We start from the raw sequence: 23,328 nt of genomic DNA, 5'->3' as shown, positions 1-23,328 counted from the left end.
AGTGTGGGTACTAGTGCCGCTCATCCTTCTGGCGACCTGGCAAGCGCCAGCGGCCTAGTACACCCTGGACCTAGTACAACCAGCACTGCAGTAAGACCTGGTGACGTGGCGAGTCCTCTAAGTGCAGTTGAAGCTAGTGTGGTGGCTAGCACGAGTAGTGGCCCGCAGCCACCGCGTATTCGAAGACAGGCCCGTAGAGCCCATAGTGCCCTCCCTGATGCGCTGGCATTTCCTAATTGGCAACCCACTGATACTACAGCGCCAGTACTTCCCCCATTCACCGCCCAACCTGGAATCCACGTGGAGACAGCTGGTTTTACGCCCCTGAACTTTTTTGAGCTGTTCTTCACGGAAGATCTTTTCAGATCTATTGTGGATCAATCAAATTTATATGCTCAACAATTTATCGCCGCCAACCCAAATTCGCCCCTTGCCAGACAATTCGGCTGGAAACCTTTAACGGTTTCCGAATTTAAGATCTTTCTGGGCCTTTCCCTCCACATGGGCATAACTAAACAGAGTGAATTGCGGCTATATTGGTCCACTAGCCCACTTCACCATATGCGCATGTACTCTGCCTCCATGTCCAGGGCGAGATATGAGCAAATTCTGCGATTTATGCATTTCAGCGACAATGAAATCTGTCGTCCTCGGGGAGACCCTGCATACGATCGGCTCCACAAAATTCGGCCCCTCATAGACCACTTCAATCAGCGGTTTGCAGCCTTGTTTACCCCCGAACAAGTTGTCTGCGTTGACGAGTCCCTGATTAAATTTACTGGCCGCCTTGCTATGAAACAGTACCTCCCCAGCAAGCGTGCCAAGTACGGGGTCAAACTGTATAAATTGTGTGACAGGGCCACAGGCTATACAGTTAGTTTCCGGGTCTATGAGGGAAAAGATAGCTGTGTGGAGCCCCCCAACTGCCCAGACTACATAGGGAGCAGCGGTAAGATAGTTTGGGACTTGGTGTCACCCTTATCCGGAAAGGGGTACCATTTGTACGTGGACAACTTTTATACAAGCGTGCCACTATTTAGTCACCTGCTCGAATTACAAATTGGCGCATGTGGCACCGTGCGACCTAATCGCCGGGGCTTCCCCCAACGGCTTGTAGATTCCCGTCTTAGTCGGGGGGCGAGAGCCTGCTTGAAAACGGACAAATTGCTTGCGGTGAAGTGGAAGGATACACGGGATGTTTATGTTCTGTCCTCCCTTCACGCAGACACGACAGTCCAAATCACTACGGCAACTGGCGTTGTGGAGAAACCCCTCTGTGTCCACGAATATAACCTTAACATGGGAGGGGTGGACCTTAACGACCAGATTTTGGCGCCGTATTTAGTTGCCCGTAAAGCCAGACGCTGGTACAAAAAAGTGTCTGTTTATTTATTCCAATTGGCGATGCTGAACGCCTTTGTCCTATACAAGGCGTCAGGACGAACTGGATCTTTCCGGGAATTCCAGGAAGAGATCATCCTTGCCTACCTGTACCCAGGAGGCATGCCTGCCCAACTTCCCCTTCCAGATGCAGTGAGCCGGCTGCATGAGAGGCATTTTCCTTATGCCCTCCCGAGTACCCCTACCCAAAGATGGCCCCAAAGAAGATGTCGTGTCTGTCGCAGGCGCGGATTTAGGCGTGACACCCGTTATTATTGTCCCAAATGTCCTGACCAACCTGGTCTCTGCATCGGGGAATGTTTTGAGCGCTACCATACACTAGTGGAGTATTAGTGTAGGGTACAGCACGACACAGTGTAGGGCACACAAACACAGGGTCTCGAAGGATGTTGGATGTCCATCGACATTTTGAGAGACCCAAGCTGGAAGAGAAGATCGCAGAAGATCGCAGTCCCAAATCAAGACATGAAGAAACAGTTAGAAAGAAAAATAAAAGGATCCAAAAACTGTTGTTGTGTCAGTCATTTTATATGTCCTTCTACTCTTCTTATGCCCCATACACACGTGCAGATTATCTGCAGACTTTTGTCTGCAGACTTACCAAAACCATATAATATGAGGTCAAACCTAAACACTTTCAATTTGTATGCAATCCGGCAGGCCCTTGCACTACATAGAAAAGGTAAGTCTGCAGACAAAAGTCTGCAGATAATCTGCACGTGTGTACGGGGCATTACTGTACATTTAAATGTCCTTTGTTTGTTTTTTCATTCTTTTGTGACCTGTTTCTCCTGCAGGTACTCGTCGGCTACCACGCATTGATTTTATATATTCTGACACAAACAGTGTTTGCGCTCAGCATATATGGATACCTTTGCTGATAGCAGCTGTGGTGATTTTCTGATTTCAGCACTGCAGTTAAAATCCTATTTTGGTATACGTGGATAGCGCCGTGTATACCCATCATTAAATTCAGTGGGTGGTTGTTTGGGCGGTTAATGATGAGTAATACTACGCATTATTCCTGTGCTGATTTCTGATAGGTTCTCTTTTTTTCCGTTCAGCCCACAGGCTGCATGAAAAAAAAAAAAACCTGTATGCCAAACAAGGACTAGCAATGTACTGGTACGTTGCTGGACTTTGAGTGGTTATACCAGGATGATGCCTGCAGATTTAGGCATCATCTTGGTATCGTTTTTTACAGCCAGCGGTCGGCTTACATGTAAAAGCAATCCTAGCAGGTAATTGGCCGCTAGACTGCTTTTACATGCAGTGGGAGGGGCCTCCCCCCCCCCACCGCCGCCTTCCGCAGCCTTCCGTGGTTTTTCTCGGGCTCTCCTGTCCCACCGGTTAACCCGAGAGTGCAGCCGGTGGTTCAGTTATCTAACCATAGAGCTAATTGAAGATTAGAATGGCTCCAATCATCTCTATGGCCTAAGATGCCGGAGGCTACGAGCATTTCATGACTTCTTTTTCGCCAGAAATAAACAGGGCCATTGGGAAATTGGGAAAGTATTTTATCAAACCAATTTTGGCGTGGTCAGAAGCATTAAGGTCAGAGGAGAGATCTAGAGTATAAAAGACCGCAATTTTTAAAAAAAAGAGTACCTGTCACTACCGATTGCTATCATAGGGGATATCTAAATTCACTGTGATAGCAATAAAAATGATTTAAAAAAAAAAAAATTAAAGGAAAGGTGTCAAAATAACATAAAAGAGCAAAAAAAAAAAAAAAATCGAGCTCCGCCCCCTTTCCCCCGTGCTTGCGCGCAATGGCACACGCAAGCGTTGGTCTAGTGTCATATGTAAACCGCAATTTCAGCATGCATGTGAGGTATCGCCGCGATCACCAGATCGAGTGCAGTAATTCTTGCAGTAGACCTCCTCTGTAAGTCTAAAGTGGTAACCTGTAGAGACTTTTAAAGGTTTTTAAAAATGTACGTACGTTTTTGCCGCTGCGCAGGTGTGCGCAATTTTTAAAGCATGTCATGTCAGGTGTCTATGAACTCGGCATAAGATCATCTTTTAAATTTTACCAAACAAATTGGAATTATATAGTGTATTTGTGCAATAAATTTAAAAAAAATGTATTTTTTTCGCAAAAATTGCGTTTGGAAAATCTGTGCGCAAATACCGTGTGACAAAAAAAATTGCAACATCCACCATTTTATTCTATAGGGCCTCTGCTTTAAAGAAATATATAATGTTTGGGGGTTCAAAGTAATTTTCTAGTAAAAAAAAAATATTTTTTCATGTAAACAAAAAGGCACAGAAAAGGCTTGGTTTTCAAGTGGTTAGAAGAGTGGGTGATGTGTGGCTAAGATTGAGCGTAAAATGCCGGGACAGTTCAAACACCCCCCAAATGACCCCTTTTTGAAAAGTAGACACCCAAAGCTATTTGCTGAGAGGCATGGTGAGTCCATGGAATATTTTATATTTTGCTACAAGTGTCGGGAAAATTATTATTTCTTTTTTTTTTGTTGTTTTTTTACAGAAAGTTGTCACTAAATGATATATTGCTCACACATGCCATGTGTATATGTGAAATGACACCCCAAAATACATTCTGCTGCTTCTCCTGAGTACAGGGATACCCCATGTGTGAGACTTTTTTGCAGTCTAGCCGAGTACAGGACCCCGAAAACCAACCTCCACTTTCAGGCTTTCCAAGGGCGTAAATTGTTGATTTCACTCCTGACTACCTATCACAGTTTCGGAGGCCCTAAAATTCCAAGATAGCACAAAACCCCCCCAAATGACCCCATTTTGGAAAGTAGACACCCTGAGCTATTTGCAGAGAGGCATGTTGAGTGTTTTGCAGATCTCACTTTTTGTCACAAAGTTTTGGAAATTGAAAAAAGAGGAAAAAAAATGCATTTTCCTGTTTTTTCTTCATTTTCCAAAAAAAATGAGAGCTGCAAAATACTCACCATGCCTCTCAGCAAATAGATTGGAGTGTCTACTTTGCAAAATGGGGTCATTTGGGGGGGTTTTGTGCCATCTTGGCCTTTTATGGACTTCAAAAGTGTGATAGGTAGTAAGGAGTGAGATCAACAATTTACGCCCTTAGAAAGCCAGAAGGTGGGGAGTGGTTTTCCGGGTCCTGTACTCGGCTAGACTGCAAAAAAGTCTCACACATGGGGTATCCTTGTACTCAGGAGAAGCAGCAGAATGTATTTTGGGGTGTCATTTCACATATACCCATGGCATGTGTGAGCAATATATCATTTACTGACAACTTTGTGTAAAAAAAAAAAAAAATATATATATATATATATATTTCCCGGAACTTGTGGCAAAATATAAAATATTCCATGGACTCACCATGCCTCTCAGCAAATAGCTTGGGGTGTCTACTTTGCAAAATGGGGTCATTTGGGGGGGTTTTGTGCTATTTTGGAATTTTAGGGCCTCCGAAACTGCGACAGGTAGTGCAGAGGTGACATGAACAATTTACGCCATTAGAAAACCTGAGAGTGTTGATTGGTTTTCGCGGTCCTGTACACAGCTAGGCTCCCAAAAAGTCTCACACATGGGGCATCCCCATACTCAGGAGAAGTGGCAGAATGTATTTTGGGGTGTCATTCCACATATACCCATGTCATGTGTGAGAAATTTATCTTTTAGTGACAACGTTGTGTAAAAAAAAAAAATTAAAAAAAAAAATTGTAATTTTCCCGAAACTTGTGGCAAAATATAAAATATTCCATGGACTCACCATGCCTCTCAGCAAACAGCTTGGGGTGTCTACTTTCCAAAATGGGGTCATTTGGGGGGGTTTTGTGGTATCTTGACATTTCAGGGCCTCCAAAACCGTTATAGGTAGTGAGAAAATGCAATGAAAAATGTACGCCCTTTGAAATTCTGATGGTGGTGATTTGTTTTCCGGCTCCCGTACACAGCTACGCTCCCAAAAAGTCTCACATATGTGGTATCCCTGTACTCAGGAGAAGCAGCAGAATATATTTTGGGGTGTAATTACACATATACCCATGGCATGTGTGAGCAATATATCATTTCATTGACAACTTTGTGTAAAAAAAAAAAAAATAATTATTTTTGTCATTTTTCAAACACCTGTGACAAAAAAATAAAATATTCAATGAGCTCAACATGCCTCTCAGAACATTCCTTAGGATGTCTACTTTCCAAAAAGTGGTAGTTTGGGGGGGTTTTGTACTGCCCCGCCATTTTAGCACTTCATGAAATGAGATAGGCAGTCAGAAATTAAAGCTTCGTAAATTTCAGTATTTACACCATAGTTTGTAGACGCTATAACTTTTGCGCAAACCAATAAAAATACGCTCATTGATTTTTTTTTTTGTCAAAGACATGTAGCTAAATATATTTTGGCCATAAAAATGACATAAATTGAGTATATTGGATAAGACAAAGTTGAAAATGTCATTTTTTTGCAAAATTTTCGCTCTTTTTTTATTAATATCGCAAAAAATAAAAAGCGCAGAGGTGATCAAATACCACCAAAAGAAAGCTCTGTTTGTGGGAAAAAAAGGACGTAAATTTCGTTTAGGTACTGCATTGCATGACCGCGCAATTATCAGTTAAAGTCACGAAGTGCCAAGTTGAAAAAAGGGGTCTGGACCTTTAGCAGCCAAATCCTCCGGGGCTTAAGTGGTTAAGGATGCTGCCGATGAGGTCTACCTAGCATAGTTGCCTGTACTGGAATCTTGCTTGTAGATTTAAAGTTTTTAAATTTAATTTCCAGATCTTTGAAAACAAAGGAGAAATGATGGGATGTTCAAATCCTCATCCACACTGCCAGGTACGCTGCACTACTGTCACCTAGTGGACAATTTACAAACTGTAGAAATGTCCTAATGTGAGTGTTTGTTTTTTTTTTCTTGTTTAAAACTTTAGAAATATCACAGTTTCTTAAAAAAAAAAAAAAAAAATGAATTGTATAATTTTATTTCTTCTATAGATTTGGGCAAGTAATTTTCTTCCAAATGAGGCTCAGACAGAGGACCGAACACAGCGAGAATACCTCCGGACACATGGGACTCCCATGTTATTGGAGTATGGGAGACTGGAGGAGAAGAGCAAGGTCTGATCAAAGTATAAGAAGTTTATCAGTTTCTGCATCAGAAGTGTCTGTACTGAGTATGAGAGCAATACCATGGGGGCAGCAGCCTGGAGTTTCTCTCTTTCTCTCATTTCCTTTCTTTCTTTGTCTTTTCTCTCTCTCTCCTTTCTCTTTCTTTCTCTCTATCTCTCTCGGTTTCTTGCTTTCTTTGTCTCGTTTTCATTCTTCCTTTTGTTTTTTTGATCTCTCTCTCCCTCCTTTCTCTCTCTCTCTCCCTCCTTTCTCTCTTTTTCTCATTTTCTCTTTCCCTCTCACATTTTCATTCTTCTTTTCTTTTCCTTCTTTCCCTTTTTCTCTTTCTTTTCTCTCTCTCTTTCTCTTTTTTCCCCCTCTCTTTCTTTCCCTCCCTCTCTCTCTCTTTTTTTCTATCTCTCTTTCGCCCTCTCTCTTGTTTTCTTTTTCTTTCTTTCCTTCTTTCTTTCTTTCCTTCTTTCCTTCTTTCCTTCTTTCTTTCTTTCTTTCTTTCTTTCTTTCTTTCTTTCTTTCTTTCTTTCTTTCTTTCTTTCTTTCTTTCTTTCTTTCTTTCTTTCTTTCCTTCTTTCTTTCCCTCTCTCTCTTTCTTGCTTGTTTTTCTATCTCTTTCCCCCTCTCTCTCTTGTTCTCTCTCTTTCCCTCTCTCTCTTTCTCTCTCTTTCTTTCTGTCTCTCTCTTTCCCTCTCTCTCTTTCTCTCTCGTTTTTCCTTTCTTTCTCTCTCGTTTTTCTTTCTGTCTCTCTCTTTCTCGTTCTCTTTCTTTCTGTCTCTCTCTCTCTCGTTCTCTCTCTCTCTCTTTCCCTCTCTCTCTCATTTTTCTCTCTTTCTCTCTCGTTTTTCTTTCTGTCTCTCTCTTTCTCGTTCTCTCTCTTTCTTTCTGTCTGTCTCTCTCTCTCTCACGTCCTCTCTCTCTCTTTCTCGTTCTCTCTCTCTCTTTCTTTCCCTCTCTCTCTTTCTCTCTCGTTTTTCTCTCTTTCTCTCTCGTTTTTCTTTGTCTCTCTCTCGTTCTCTCTCTTTCTTTCTGTCTCTCTCTCGTTCTCTCTCTTTCTTTCTGTCTCTCTCTCGTTCTCTCTCTCTCTCGTTTTTCTATCTCTCTTTCCCCCTCTTTCTCTTGTTCTCTCTCATTCTTTCTTTCTTTCTTTCTTTCTTTCATTCTCTCGTTCTTTCGTTCGTTCTTTTTTTCTCTTTCTTTCTCTTTTTTTCTCCCCCTCTCTCTCTCGTTCTCTCTCTTTCTGTCTCTCTCTCTCTCGTTCTCTTGCTTTCTGTCTCTCTCTCTTTCTGTCTCTCTCTCTCGTTCTCTCGCTTTCTGTCTCTCTCTCGTTCTCTCTCTCTCGTTCCCTCTCTTTCTGTCTCTCTCTCTCTCTCTCTCTCTCTTGTTCTCTCTCTTTCGTTCTCTCTCTCTCTCTCTCTTGTTTTCTCTCTCTCTTGTTCTCTCTCTCTCGTTCTCTCTCTTTCTGTCTCTCTCTCTCTCTCACCTTCTCTCTCTTTCTGTCTGTCTGTCTGTCTCTCTCTCTTTCTGTCTCTCTCTCTCTCGTTCTCTCTCTCTCTTGTTCTCTCTCTGTCTGTCTCTCTCGCTTTCTCTTTTTTTTCTCTCCTTTTCTTTTATTTTCTTTCCCTTTCCTTTCTGTTCCAATTAGTCTTAATTAAAAAAAGAAAAAATCAATTGCCAAAGCAGACGTTTTATTATGTGTTGGATTTAGGGGGATAGGGGATAATTCTTAAGACAATAACAGGGATAAAGGATAATATGGATGGGAGGTGAGTCCAGGAATGTTATCAGGGTAAATGTTACTGTATTGGGAGATAGAAGATTGTTCACATTCCTGACAAATTCTTCTCTCCTCAGACTTGTTGAGATTTTTCAGGCCGCACTGTTCGGAGTTTTGGATGAAGAAGGTGCTTGTTGCTGTTGTTGTTGCAGGCCACATGGTTGGTCAGTAATGGTTTATGATGGTATGGGTAGGGACTAGGGTTGCCAACTTTCAGTAAATGAATGAACAGTTTGTAAAATCTGTAATTGTTGCATCTGGACGTTCACAGGTAGATGCAAAAATTATGGATTTTACAAACTGTTCATAAATTTACAGAAAGTTGGCAACCCCGGGTGGGACTGCTGTATTATAGGTGGTCCCAGTATGATAGCGCCCTCTTCTGTACTGGGAGCAGTAAGGGGGCTCTTCCCAGCTCAGCCTAGCAAGTTCTATTGGGAGCTGCTCTGATAGCCTTGGAGTTGATGCTTACACATTCTAGATGGATATTTCTGTTGTTGGAGTCCCATTTGGATTTGTCTGGGTAGATGACAGAACCCCAAACTTCACTGCTATAATGGAGGATTGGGGTGATAACACTTTCCGAGATTTTAAGTCAAACTCTTGTGATTTCAGGTGGTACAGCTGTCTCATGATGGCATAGAATACCCCCCCCCCATCTACCCCTCTCTTTTTTTTTTTTCGTTCTCTCTCTATCTCATTCTCTACCACACATTCACTCTGATTTTGTTCTCTCAACAGGAGCGCCTGGTTCTGAGTAATGACCACTGGCTGGTACTTGTCCCGTACTGGGCAGTTTGGCCGTTCCAGACCCTATTGCTGCCTCGCCGTCATGTGACCCGCCTGCAGGATCTGAACAGCGCAGAAAGAGACAGTAAGTGCTCTGTATGTTCCTTTCACATCTCCCCTTGCTGACATCTACTGTCTTCCCTCCCTGCTATCTTCAGCCTCTCCATCACTGAAAAGTGACTCACCTATACCCCTTTGCCACCAATGTCCCAGTCATTGTCGCCTAACATTTGTACCCCTTTGCACCTATTTGTTTCACCCATCTGCTTAACTATTGCCTGTTGCTAATGGACCCTTTGCTTAACTATTGCTGTGTTTGCTGTGTGTCTCTTGCCTACTATTCCCTGGCACCGCAGAGACAAAATATGACCTCCTGTGTCCCATGTCTCTGACCTCCAATGCCTCTCTATTTCCTGGCACCCCTGAGACACAATATTACCTCTTGTGTTTCATGTGTTTAGCCTCTAATGCCCCCCATCCTCTAGCATTACCTGTGTACTATGTCTCCAATGTCTCCAATGTCTCCCTATTCCATGGCACCTTGGAGAGTCAATATTACCCTCTGTGTTCCATGGCACCCAACAGACACAATATTACTCCCCTGTGTTTTATATTTCCAGCCTGCAATGCACCCTTATTCCTTGCATCCTGGAAAATACAATGTTACCCCGTGTTCCATGTCTGTGGTCTCCAATACCTCCCATTCCCTGGTGTCCTGGAGACACAATATTACTCTGTGTTCCATGCCTCTGGCCTCCAATGCCCCCCGGTAGTCTCTGGCATCCTGGAGGCATAGTAGTAACTACCCGGTTTCATATCTCTGGCCTCAAATGCCCCACTATTCTCTGGCACCCTGGAAATACAATAATACCCCCTGTGTTCCATGTCTCTGGCCTCCAGTGTTCCCCTATTCCCTGCCACCCTGGAGAATTAAACATTACCTCTTGCATTTCATGTCTCTGGCATCCAATGCTCCCCTATTCCCTGCCACCCTGGAGGCACAGTAATACCCCCATGTTTCATATCTCTGCCTCCAATGCCCCCCCCCCCATTCCCTGGCAACCTGGAGACACATTATTAACCCCTGTGTTCCATGTCTCTGGCCTCCAATGCCCCTCCATTCTCTGGCACCCTGAAGGCACAGTATTAACCCCCATGTTTGATATCTCTGGTCTCTAATGCCCCCCATTCCCTGGCAACCTGAAAACACATTATTACCCTCTGTGTTCTATGCCTCTGGCCTCCAATGCCCCTCCATTCTCTGGCACCCTGAAGGCACGGTATTAACCCCCATGTTTGATATCTCTGGCCTCCAATGCCCCCCATTCCCTGGCAGCCTGAAAACACATTATTACCCCCTGTGTTCCATGTCTCTGGCCTCCAATGCCCCCCTAGTCTTTGGCACCCTGAAGGCATAGTATTAACCCCCGTGTTTCATATCTCTGGCCTCCAATGCCCCCCCCCTATTTTCTGGCACCCTGGAGACACAGTATTAACCCCCCCCCCCGTTTCATATCTCTGGACTCCAATGCCCTCCTATTCCCTGGCACCCTGGAGACACAATATTACCTCCTGTGTCCCATGTCTCTGGCCTCCAGTGTTCCCCTATTCCTTGCCCTGGAGAATTCAACATTAGCTCTTACTCTCCATGTCTCTGGCCTTCAATGCCCCCCATTCCCTGGCAGCCTGGAGGCACAGTATTTCCCCCTGTGTTCTATGTCTCCAGCCACCAATGCCCTTCCAATTTCCTGGCACCCTGGAGGCTCAAAATTACCCCCCGTGTTTCATGTCCCCGGCCACCAATGCCCCCCCCCCCCCATTCCCTGGCATCTTGGAGGCACAGTAATACCCCCTGTGTTCCATGTCTCCATCCACCAATGCCCTTCCAATTCCCTGGCACCCTGGAGGCGCAGTAATACCCCCTGTGTTCCTTGTGTCCAGCCTCCAATGCCTCCCTATTCCCTGGCACCCTGGATTCTGTGATGTTGAGTAACCCTCACCTGGTTTCCCTCGTACTTTTCACTCTTTTGGTTACTGTGTGAGAATTTCCAGCACCATGAAACCCATGTAACTGAAAAAATCCTTTTTTTCAGGTCTGGCCTCCATTATGAAGCGTTTACTCTGCAAGTACGACAACTTGTTTGAAGTCTCCTTCCCGTACTCCATGGGCTGGCACGGTGCGTCCACCAGGCAGGAAAACATTGCATGCCAAGGCAGCAAACCACAGCTGAAAACTAAAGCTGCCCACTCACTTTACGATCTGATTGTATATGTATGTTTCTAGAATTAGGGCTGTACTGTACAAAGGTCTTTGTGTGGAATTCCCAGCCCATCCCAGGGGGCCACATTGTGTCCACCGTGGGAAACAAACCTACAACGTAGGTTCTTCCAGAGGAAGCGGAAAGTGCTCCAAGCAGAACTAGCTTGTTCGTTTAGTGTGCATTTGTATTAGAACAATGATTGCACCCAGGGCCGGGACAAGGGGTGGGCAGGAGGGAAAGCTGCCTGGGCACTGGGGTATCATGTGAGGTGGGAGGGTACTGTGAGGAGATTGGGGGGGGGGGGAGGATTTGTGTTGGAAGGAGACATTTTGGGGGCGGCAGGGTGTAGGAATTGAGGGGAAATGAAGGGGGCAACTAGGAGCGGTGATTTAGGGGGATCTGTGTTGGGAGGGGGAAATGGGGGAAAAAAGGGCATCAAGTTTATTTGGTTACAGCATCGCACGACCGCGCAATTGTCAGTTAAAGTAACGCAGTGCTGAATCACAACTGATGGCCTGGTCATTAAGGGGGCAAACCCTTCTGGTCCAGAAGTGGTTAATGCCTAAGCCCAATTTTGCAACTTTGATATGTGTTAGTAAAACCGTACATATCATCACAACTACTTTGTGCATCCAGGTGGATCACACCTTGTTTATTTCAGGACAAATGGGGCTTTAATTAGGTAGTAAATGGTAATGGATATCTCCTGATTATTTTTTATTATCAAAAGAAAACTCTTGCACACTGCAGCTTGAAAAAGCTCAGTACAGCTTTTTTTTTTTTTTTTTTACTAAGCTAAAATACAGTCCATTAATTGTAATGTGCCTGTGCACACAGGAGCGTAAACCACTGCCGTGCATTCTTCTTCAGTAAAAAAAAAAAAAAAATAGAAAAATCTGCCTGTTTGGTCAGTAATTTACGCCTCATGCACGCAAATGCGTGCAAAAGCGCGCGAATGCGCACAAATGGCCATTTACATAATGCACATAACAAGAACATTAGAATGCGTTTCCGTGCTTTTGCACAAAAAAGAATGCATATGCCCGAAAATACGCGCCAATACATAAAAAAAAAAAAAACTGATAAAAAAGTAGATGCTCAAACAGGAATATCGTAAAATTACAAGTGACTGCTGAAGTGTGGAGGTGATGCCCACATCCCTAGACTCGAGTATATGTGTACGGATCCCCCAAAGGGTGGGACTTTGTAGGGCATAAATCAATATAAATATAAAAGAATAATACATTTTATTACCGTATATACTTGAGTATAAGCCGACCCGAATATAAGCCGAGGCCCCTAATTTTACCACAAAAAACTGGGAAAATATATTGACTCGAGTATAAGCCTAGAGTGGGAAATGCAGCAGCTACTGGACCATCATGAGACCCAAAACAGGGGCTGCGGACATGGTACAGGAGATGCAGGGCTGCAGACATGGTACAGGAGATGCAGGGCTGCGGACATGGTACAGGAAATGGTACAAGTATGGTACAGGAGATGGTACGGGCATGGCAAAGAAGATGGTACAGGTATGGCACAGGAGATGGTACAGGCATGGCACAGGAGATGGCACAGGAGATTGTTCAGGCATGACACAGGAGATAGCACAGGCATGGTACAGGAGATGGCACAGGCATGGTACAGGAGATGGCACAGGCATGGCACAGGAGATGGTTCAGGCATGGCACAGGAGATGGTTCAGGCATGGCACAGGAGATGGTTCAGGCATGGCACAGGAGATTGTTCAGGCATGACACCGGAGATGGTACAGGAGATGGCACAGAAGATTGTTCAGGCATGACACAGGAGATGGTACAGGCAAGGCACAGGAGATGGTTCAGGCATGACACAGGAGATGGTTCAGGCATGACACAGGAGATGGTTCAGGCATGGCACAGATGGTACAGGCATGGCACAGGAGATGGTACAGGCACGGCATAGGAGATGGTACAGGCATGGCACAAGAGATGGTTCAGGCATGGCACATGAGATGGTACAGGCATGGTATAGGAGATGGTACAGGCATGGCACAGGAGATGTTTCAGGCTGGACATAGTGAGGACCGTTTAGAATACATTTATTGAGTTAAAATACAATGGGATACTCACAAACATAAACCATGAAAGAGCCTGTACCATGAAAGAGCCTGAAGCTACAGATGACGCTGTGTTCACAGCGAAACGCATCTAGCCATTGGCCGAGAGGCAGCCACGTGACTTCAGGTCGGTGAGGAGAACGCTGAGGAGCGGTACACCACCGTACAAAGCTTAGGCACATACAGGCTCTTTCATGGTTTATGTTTGTGAGTATCCCATTGTATTTTAACTCAATAAATGTATTCTAAACGGTCCTCACTATGTCCAGCAATTTTATTTTTATGAGGACACCTGGGAATACCGTCTTGTGAATAAGGATCGCTTCCAATACACAGTCCAAACAGCCGTGCAGGAGACATATGAGAAACAACAGCTCACTCTACATTAACCTGCTTCAATTTCACCACATAGTGGTAAGTAGATACCCTAAGGGGGACACCCCGAAGCCACAAGAATAAGCATCCAGTTTCAGCTACCTCAAAGGACTGTTTTATGGACTGTTTGCACACAGATTGCACTTTATGAGTTTTACATTGTAATATCTGCACTTTATATGAGTTGGCATTTTGCACAGAAATATGCACTTAACGGCACTTTATTGATGGTTGATCAATTACCATTTACAGTTCAGGATAATTGTTTTTCATGAACACTTATTAATTCAATTATTTTAGTATTCAATCATTTAATTATTTTATATAGCAGCGCTGCAATCACTGACCCTCTCCCTCCACAACAGTACCTGTCAAGTGCTAAAAATAATGTTGTTTTATATGTACGAAAATATCGGCCAATACCGATGTTCAATGGCCAAAATATCGGTATCAGCAACAACAAAAACGAAATCGGTCGACCACTAGTTTGTAGACACAATAAGTTTTGCGCAAACCAATCAAAATAAGCTTATTGGGATTTTTTTTACCAAAAATATGTAGCAGAATAGAAATTGGCCTAAAATGATGAAAATTTTATTGGGCATGTTATATAGCAGAATGTGAAAAATATTGTTTTTGTCTTCAGAATTGTCGCATTTTTTTGTTTATAGGGCAAGAAATAAAAACTGCACAGGTGATCAAATACCACCAAAAAAAAGCTCTGTTTGTGGGGAAACAAGGACATCAATTTTATTTGGGTAAAGCGTCGCACGACTGCGCAATTGTCTGTTAAAATAACGCAGTGCTGAATCGCAAAAAAATGGCCTGGTCATTAAGGGGGGAAATCCTTCTGGTCCAGAAGTGGTTAATAAATGAACGTGTTTCAGTTTGGGTTTATATCTACTTTAACTGATTCTGTTCAACACTAGCCGCCAAAAACATATTTCACCTATTTTTCAGTATAACCACAGAGATATCCTTATTGGTGCACAGCATACAATAACCCGCAGGGACCAATCACATTTCAGATCAGGTCAGGAAATACAAACTCTTTGTTATGAGACCTTTTATAGACTTTTCTTCTCTTCCAGGAGCTCCAACTGGTTCTCACCTCACTGAGGACTGCAGCCACTGGCAGCTCCATGCTCACTACTACCCGCCGCTGCTGCGTTCCGCCTCTGTGCGCAAATTCATGGTGGGGTATGAGATGTTGGCTCAAGCTCAGAGGGACCTGACGGCAGAGCAGGTGAGTTTATGCTTTATTTAGATAGTAATTAATGGGTCTGGTGTTGCTAGATACCATATGCTGGGTTAAATGTTATTCCAGGATTGGTCTTATAATTACATGATCTATCTACTCCACAATTCCCTATACCCAGATAAATTGCATCCTTATTAAAGAGTATAGGCCAATATTCAATATGCTACGATTGGCTGTTAATTGTATACATACAGTACAGCTTTTGTGGCTATTACACAGGAAGTCCGGACCTCGTGCGTTCCGAGGCCCGTAACCAGAAATGGCTGGAAGTGATGTAATGACGCTCGTGGCTCCGCCCTATGCGTTTAGTCACAATGACGTCATCAGGAGCGGCCGCAAACGTTGTACTGGGAACGAGCAACCAAGAGGAGAGCTAATGGGATATACGATTATGGACTCTGAGCGACTGATCAGGTTGTAACCACCTTTTTTAAGAGGCTTGAGACCCCCTTGTGGGGACTGAATTTTGGTGAGTGTGGGACCATCGGGGGAGCAAGATTTGTGAATATCACTGGTAGCACAGATTACTTTGAAGCACTGTGAAGAGCACCGGTCACTTTATTAAAAATGTGCATGGGCTAGCAGCATTGTTCACTCATATATACAGTTTTGTAGCAATTTTTTTTTTTTCTTGTGATTTTTAGTATCTTTTAAAGAAAGTGTCAAATAGGGAATTTTGGGACTTTTAAGGTGCATGAAAATAATAGAACCAATTGATGGAGAAAGAACTCAATTTTTTATATAACCATAAATCTTTTTATTGAAAAAATATGACAGACATTTAAAAGCAAGTAAAAGAATTCAAGAAAACACTTGTGGTGGTATCGGCTCTACATGTTTCGCCATGATAACATTGCTTCTTCGGGAGACTTACGAACCCCTTAACAATAAGTGATATTCTGTATATAATAAGAAAGATACATATAAGAATTTTGTATTCAGTTACAATTTTACAGAAGTACAAAAAGGTTTATAACAGCAATTCAGAAAAGACATATAATACATAAATGGAGGAAAAATTCAATTTGTGCTTTCTGTCAATGGAAGGCTGCAGAGTGGAAAAGGTCTCACAAAAAGAGCAGCCAAAGAAACCCCATTCAAGACATTTGGTGAATCATAGAGGGGGGAAGACACCAGCTGAGATGGAAAGCCTAAATGTTGACAAGGTAACACATAAAAAAAATCAGGCTTGATTTAGAGTAAAGCTAGATTTTTTGCTATGATTGGCTGTTAGTTGTATACATACAGTACAGGGTTTGCGGCTATTACACAGAAAGTCTGGGTCTCGTGCGTTCCACGGCCAGTAACTGGAAGTGGCTGGAAGTGACACAATGACACTTGTGGCTCCATCCTACACGTTTCGTCATAATGACGTCATCAGGAGCGACCACACGTTGTATTGTTTTTTTCATTGAAGTAAGTGCATCTAATTGTATTGAATAAACACACTTACAAATTGGTACACTATGGGTTGTTGCCATTTTTTTTTTTAATGGAAACGAGCAACCAAGAGGAGAGCTAATGGGATAAACGATTACGAACCCTAAACAACTGATCCAGTTGTAACCACCTTTTTAAGAGGCTTGAGACCCCCTTGTGGGGACTGACTTTTGGTGAGTGTGGGACCATCAGGGGAGCACGATTCGTGAATATCACTGGTAGCACAGATTACTTTGAAGCACTGTGAAGAGCACCGGTCACTTTATTGAAGATTCATATGGACTAGCAGCATTGTTCACTCGTATCTACAATTTTCTAGCGATTTTTGTGATTTTTAGTATCTTTTATTCACTTTGTGTAGGATCACCATAGGCACAGTATATTGTAAAGCACTTTATGAGGCACTCTGACATTTTTTTATGATTTTTCAATGCATATAAAGCACTATTGTCACTTGTAAAGCACTTTGTGAAGCAAGTAGCTGCTTTATAAACAAGGAGATTTTTTTACGCACATTCATCAATCAGTTTCTCCATTATTGTGTTTAAAACAACTGTTGTAGCACTATATATATATATATATATATATATATATATATATATATATATATATATATATATATATAATATGTATGTGTGTATACAATTAACAGCCAATCATAGCATATTGAATATTGGCCTACGCTCTAATAAGTAAGCAATTTATCCGGGTATGAGTAATTGTGGAGTAGATAGATCATATAATAATAATAAAACCAATCCAGTAATAACATTTAACCCAGCATATGGTATCTAGCAGCGCCAGACCCATTAATTACTATCTAATTATCATACTTCCCTTTAGGGTAAGTAATTGGTTGGGCAGCAGCTCTATTCAGACATCTGTGTATTGATTTAAAATGTTTGCTTTTTATTTTCATAATTTGATTAACATATACCTTTTGCGTGGGATTATATAAAAAAAAATGTTTTTGTTATGCTTTAATTAGTGTGATACAAGAAGTCAGATGAAAGACCCTTTCTTCATATGGTGGAATTATGTGGTCTTTAGGACTGCCATTCCCTACTCCAACCTTTCTCAGCCAAGGTTCCATGAAACCCTAGGGTTCCACCAGAGGTTTCTAGGGGTTCTTTGAGCAATTTGTGCCTCTCACAAAAATAACCACTGACCCAAATTATCTTTTAAGCTATCTGTAAGAGAGTCTTCTGTTTTCCTTCTGACTAGTACTGTAGGGGACATTTTTCCAATTTAATGTAAGGAGCATTCTTCCCACTGACCACCAATGTAAGGAACATTCTTCCCACTGACCCCCAATGTAAGGAACATTCTTCCCACTGACCCCCAATGTAAGGAACATTCTTCCCACTGATCTCCAATGTAAGGAACATTCTTCCCACTGACCACCAATGTAAGGAACATTCTTCCCACTGACCACCAATGTAAGGAACATTCTTCCCACTGACCACCAATGTAAGGAACATTCTTCCCACTGACCACCAATGTAAGGAGGATTCTTCCCACTGACCTCCAATGTAAGGACCATTCTTCCCACTGACCACCAATGTAAGGAACATTCTTCCCACTGACCACCAATGTAAGGAACATTCTTCCCACTGATCACCAATGTAAGGAACATTCTTCCCACTGACCACCAATGTAAGGAGCATTCTTCCCACTGACCTCCAATGTAAGGAGCGTTCTTCCCACTGACCTCCAATGTAAGGAGCATTCTTCCCACTGACCTCCAATGTAAGGAGCATTCTTCCCACTGACCTCCAATGTAAGGAGCATTATTCGCACTGATCACCAATATAGGGGACTATCTTCTTCCACTGACCACCCCAAACATTTTTCTTACTGGCCACCATTGTACCAGGCCCTTCTTCTATTAATCACCATTGTAATGGGCATTTTTTTTTCAACAATTTAAGGGGGCCTGTCTGCACTGAACATCAATGTTAGGTAATGTATTATTGTTGGCCCTAATATGAGGGCTACTTTAAATAAATGAAAACTGGCGCAAAAGAGGAAGGATAAGGGACCCACAGGGTCCAACACTGGGGACCTAAATGGCAAGGGATCTCAATATGCAGGACAAACGGATAGTCAATAGTCCATGAAACATATAGTCCATATATTCAAGTCCATATGCAATCCATATACAAAGCACTCTGTAGGCTGCACTGATGACAAGTAGAAGAGAAACTTGGAAACAACTGTAGGGAGAACACAGGCACCACACTAAGTGCAGTATGAAGGATTTATTCACATCAAATCGCATACACAGGTACTCACAAGGGAGCATATGAATGAGCATGAGGATATCCATGGGTATGAGGGTCCATCATTACAGTGCTGTGGTCAGGATGGCTCGAGCGGTCACGATTCCCGGAGTAATTGCCGGTGACTATTGGCACTTCCTGGTGTCTGGAACCCAAAGTAATGCAAAAGTGGGCATAACCTTTTTATTAACTTCCATAGGTCCTTCAAATTTCACATGTTGGTAGAGTAACTCTTCCTTTATAGTAAATCTTCTTCTTCTTTTTCATTGCAAGTAAATAATGAATTCCAAGCAGAAGCAACATACTGTGGGACACTATTAACAAAAACCATCAAAGACAAGATGATGTCAATGTCAAAGATGTCAACTCCGTAAACATTCTGTAGCCTTCTATGGATGTTGGACAGCCTGTACCCCTTCTTCGTCAAGAACTCAATGGCCGCACGTTGCTTCTCCTTGGAATCCCTTATTACCCAAGGGTATCCAAATACACTGAAAAACAACAACAACAGCAAGAGAAGGGCGCACTGACCTTGTGCATTACCACTAAAAAGGTTTATTAAAATACGAAAAAGCAACATACATTATACTCCCAAACATATGATAGTTGCACACATGTAAAGATATTGGACCCAATCACCTCCAAGACCACCAGGATGTTCCTGCGGTGCCGGATGATGTGATGGTATCCGCTGTCTGACGCGGTGCGAGGGAGAATCCTCTTTCTCAGAGCCAAAGCATGCTTCGAATGCACTGTGCAGCTCGCAGTGCATTGTGGGGCGTGTTGGCAATAATTCAGACTTGCATGGCCCTAGGCATCAAAGTTCCTTCAGATATCTGGGAGCACTCAATGACACACAGAGACGGCAGGTACGATGTCACCGAATGCTCTGCTTTATTCAAACAGTAAAGAACATTTTATAGAGAGAGTAAAAGGGGAAGTTCCTTTCCAGGAGATTATACATAGAATTGATACAAGAATAGCAGTTTACCATTACGTGCTTCAAGTCACGTACTTACATATGAGCTAATTAAAATAAGGCATAGTTATATTTGGCATTACATCAGACTTGTTCTAAGGGTTAAGATAAGGTATAATTACTTCAAACAGACTTACTCTGAGGGTCAGTTTGACCACAAAGTGCACCGTCCTGGAAACAAGGACATTTACTTAGATAGGCTTTTTAATTAATCTGAGCCTAGGGTTTTAATCAGAAGATGGAGTCAAGGGAACAAAATGGAGAATAGATTATTCCTTCAGGGTGCTCGGCGGGCGAACATCCCGTCGAGCGTCCCACAAATTTGGGTGTTCACCAAACGGGTGATGTCTGGGCTTAACTTTTGCTCGGCTCCAACAGTTCGCCCAACTCTACTGACAAATCGCAGCAGCCAGAAATAATCAATGTCCTGAGCTTAGAAGAAACCCAACAGGCACACAAAACAGATGAACCTCAGGCTGGGTACAGCCTAGCAGCAAACACTAAATTCGCCCAGGGGCGCTCCATCTTAAGGCAAGGTCCTTAGACTAGAATGTCCTATGACTGCAGCTCCTTAAAGTCTAAATCCAACCAGTATTATAGTCTTGGAAATAACTAAATAACAGTTAAAGTTCTTGTTCTTGTCCTTAAACCCCAATGCTAAGAGCTCCCTTACTTTCCCTCTCTGTTACACTTGTACAAGAAATGTTGAGGATGGTTGTCAACAGGAAAGGAAGGCACAGACCGAAAATAAAGTCAAAAGTTTTATTTTTTCTGTGTCCACATTGGAGTGAATTTCCCAGGATTTCCTGTTCTGATAGGAAGTGAGGGGAGATCTCCCCAATATGGGCCACAGACTGTCTAACCCTGAATGTCTGTCTGTAATGCTCATTGGGGGAGATTTACTAAATCAGCTTCCAGTTTTTATTCTCAAAGTTTTTAAAGAGGAGTTCCGCCCCCTAGGAAAAACAATTAAACATCAGCAGCTACAAATACTGTAGCTGCTGACGTTTAAATATTAGAACTTACCTGTCCAGGGTTCCCGCGATGTCGGCACCCGAAGCTGATTTTCGTATCGGCTCTCGGGTGCTGCCGCCGCCATTCAGGGTAAGGGAACCCAACAGTGAAGCCTTCCGGCTTCATAACTGTGGTTCCCTACTGCGCATGCGCGAAGCACGCTGCACTTTCTAATTGGCCCAGCGGCGGAGGAAGAAGGAGGGAGCCGAACTTCCGAGCAACAGCACCGCGCTGCACTTTCTTATTGGCCCAGTGGCGGAGAAAGAAGGAGGGGGGCAGAACTTCTGAGCGACAGTGCCACGTCGCTATCTCCCGGAAGTGGGGAAGGGTACCTGTCAAAAAAAGGTACCTGTTCCCCCCCCTCCCCCCTGAAAGGTGCCAAATGTGGCACCAGAGAGGGGAGGAAGCATATAAGCGGAGGTTCCACTATTGGGTGGAACTCTGCTTTAATTAACCACTTCGGGACTGGAGGGATTTACCCCCTTAATGACCAGGCCATTTTTTACGATACTGTACTAAGTTATTTTCACTAACAATTGCAAAGTTGTGCGACGCTGTACCCAAATAAATTTGATATATTTTTTTTCCCCACAAACAGAGCTTTCTTTTGGTGGTATTTGATCACCTGTGCAATTTTTTTTTTTTTTTGCACAATAAACAAAACAAAAAAAAAAACAGATAAATATTTTTTGCTTTTTGCTATAAAACATTCCCAAAAAAAAAAAAAAAAAAAAATGTAAAAATCTAAATTTTTGCTCATTTTAGGCCAATTTGTATTCTGCTACATATTTTTGGTAAAAAAAAAATCCCAATAAGTGTATTTTGATTGGTTTGCGCAAAAGAAGTCGCGTATACAAACTAGGGGAAAGATTTATGTAATTTTTATTTATTTTTCTTACTAGTAATGGCGGCAATCAGCGATTTTTAGCGAGACTGCGACATTGCGGTGGACAGATCTGACACCTAACTGACTGCTAAAAATATGCACTGTCACTGTACTAATAACACTGGCAGGGAAGGGGGTTAACACCAGGGGCGATCAAAGGGTTAAATGTGTCCCTAGGGAGTGCTTTCTAACTGTGTGTGTGTGGGGGGGGCTGGGCTTTCTGCATAAACACAGAGACCTGTGTTCCTAAATAAGATGATTCCTGTGTTCATAACTGACAGAACAGTGGTCTGCCATGTTTACAACGGCAGACCGCCGTTCTGCCTCCACGGGGAGCGATCGCAGTTGCCTGGTGGCAATCGCGGCCGCCAAACCCTGCTGATCAGCTTCCCCTGTAGCGAATAGGTGCACACGTGCCTCCGCTAGCGGTTACCGTGAACCGACCTACAGGGGCGTCGTTTCGCGGGACAGAGCCGACCTGCCGCCGTAAAACTACATCAACAAGTAGTTAAACAAGCTGAAGTTTAAAGCTGATTGGTTACCATGCACAGCAGCACCAGATTCTGAGTGCTCCAGTTTTAGTGAATCTCCTCCATTGTGTACAATTATAACTTACCAGGTATTTCATATTTTCCTCTTCTTTTTTTTTTTTCCTCCAGGCGGCTGAACGCCTTCGGAATTTACCGGAGGAGCATTACAAGCAGAGACAGATGGAGCCGCGGGGTGAAGATACAGAGTAGTACTTGCTATTGGAAGACACAGAGTAGTACTTGCTATTGGAAGACACAGAGTTCTACTTGCCTTTGGAAGACACAGAGTACTACTTTCTATTGGAAGATACAGAGTAGTACTTTCTATTGGAAGACACAGAGTACTACTTGCTATTGGAAGACACAGAGTACTACTTGCTATTGGAAGACACAGAGTACTACTTGCTATTGGAAGACACAGAGTTCTACTTGCTATTGGAAGACACAGAGTTCTACTTGCCTTTGGAAGACACAGAGTACTACTTTCTATTGGAAGATACAGAGTAGTACTTTCTATTGGAAGATACAGAGTAGTACTTTCTATTGGAAGACACAGAGTACTACTTGCCTTTGGAAGACACAGAGTACTACTTGCTATTGGAAGACACAGAGTACTACTTGCTATTGGAAGACACAGAGTACTACTTGCTATTGGAAGACACAGAGTACTACTTGCTATTGGAAGACACAGAGTAGTACTTGCTATTGGAAGACACAGATTACTACGTGCTATTGGAAGACACAGAGTAGTACTTGCTATTGGAAGACACAAAGTAGTACTTGCTATTGGAAGATGCAGAGTAGTACTTGCTATTGGAAGACACAGAGTAGTACTTCCAATTCGAAATTTCAGATGATAGAGATATGAATATCCAATAAAATTTTCCAGCCAGACATGGAATTCTACCTGCGGAGGACGTGCGTTTCCAAATGCAGTATGTGCGAGCAAAGCGGGATACAATGTCTGTACCCTGGACCAGTTAGAACGGTGGACAGTTATCTCCGGGTCAAAATAAACTACTCTACAGGAATTGTATTAAAGAGATATTAAAGCAAAATACTATTTTTAAAGAAACTTTATATTTTATAAATGTGATTTGTTACAATTAAAACAAAGGTATCCTAATCATTGAGAGTCCCTCTGATGGACAGTTGGGGTTTGTAATG

The 23,328-nt window shown here is 42.9% G+C and overlaps 1 protein-coding gene across 1 annotated transcript in view; it reads left to right on the top strand.

The window, feature by feature from the left end:
* Window positions 1-22,386, top strand: part of GALT (galactose-1-phosphate uridylyltransferase) — a 60,698-nt gene extending 38,312 nt beyond the window's left edge. Inside the window, exons 6-11 of the mRNA XM_082275656.1 lie at window positions 6,128-6,184; window positions 6,344-6,466; window positions 8,988-9,120; window positions 11,129-11,212; window positions 14,861-15,015; window positions 22,291-22,386. Coding sequence (XP_082131782.1) covers window positions 6,128-6,184; window positions 6,344-6,466; window positions 8,988-9,120; window positions 11,129-11,212; window positions 14,861-15,015; window positions 22,291-22,371 — 633 coding nt within the window. The 3' untranslated portion in view covers window positions 22,372-22,386. The remainder of the gene's footprint in view (window positions 1-6,127; window positions 6,185-6,343; window positions 6,467-8,987; window positions 9,121-11,128; window positions 11,213-14,860; window positions 15,016-22,290) is intronic.
* The last annotated feature ends 942 nt before the right edge of the window (window positions 22,387-23,328 follow it).

Source organism: Pelophylax lessonae (assembly GCF_965119305.1).
Source record: "Pelophylax lessonae genome assembly, chromosome: 1".
Classification (NCBI taxonomy): domain Eukaryota; kingdom Metazoa; phylum Chordata; class Amphibia; order Anura; family Ranidae; genus Pelophylax; species Pelophylax lessonae.
Note: the sequence above shows the minus strand (reverse complement) of the source record. Positions and strands in the feature narration are given on the sequence as shown.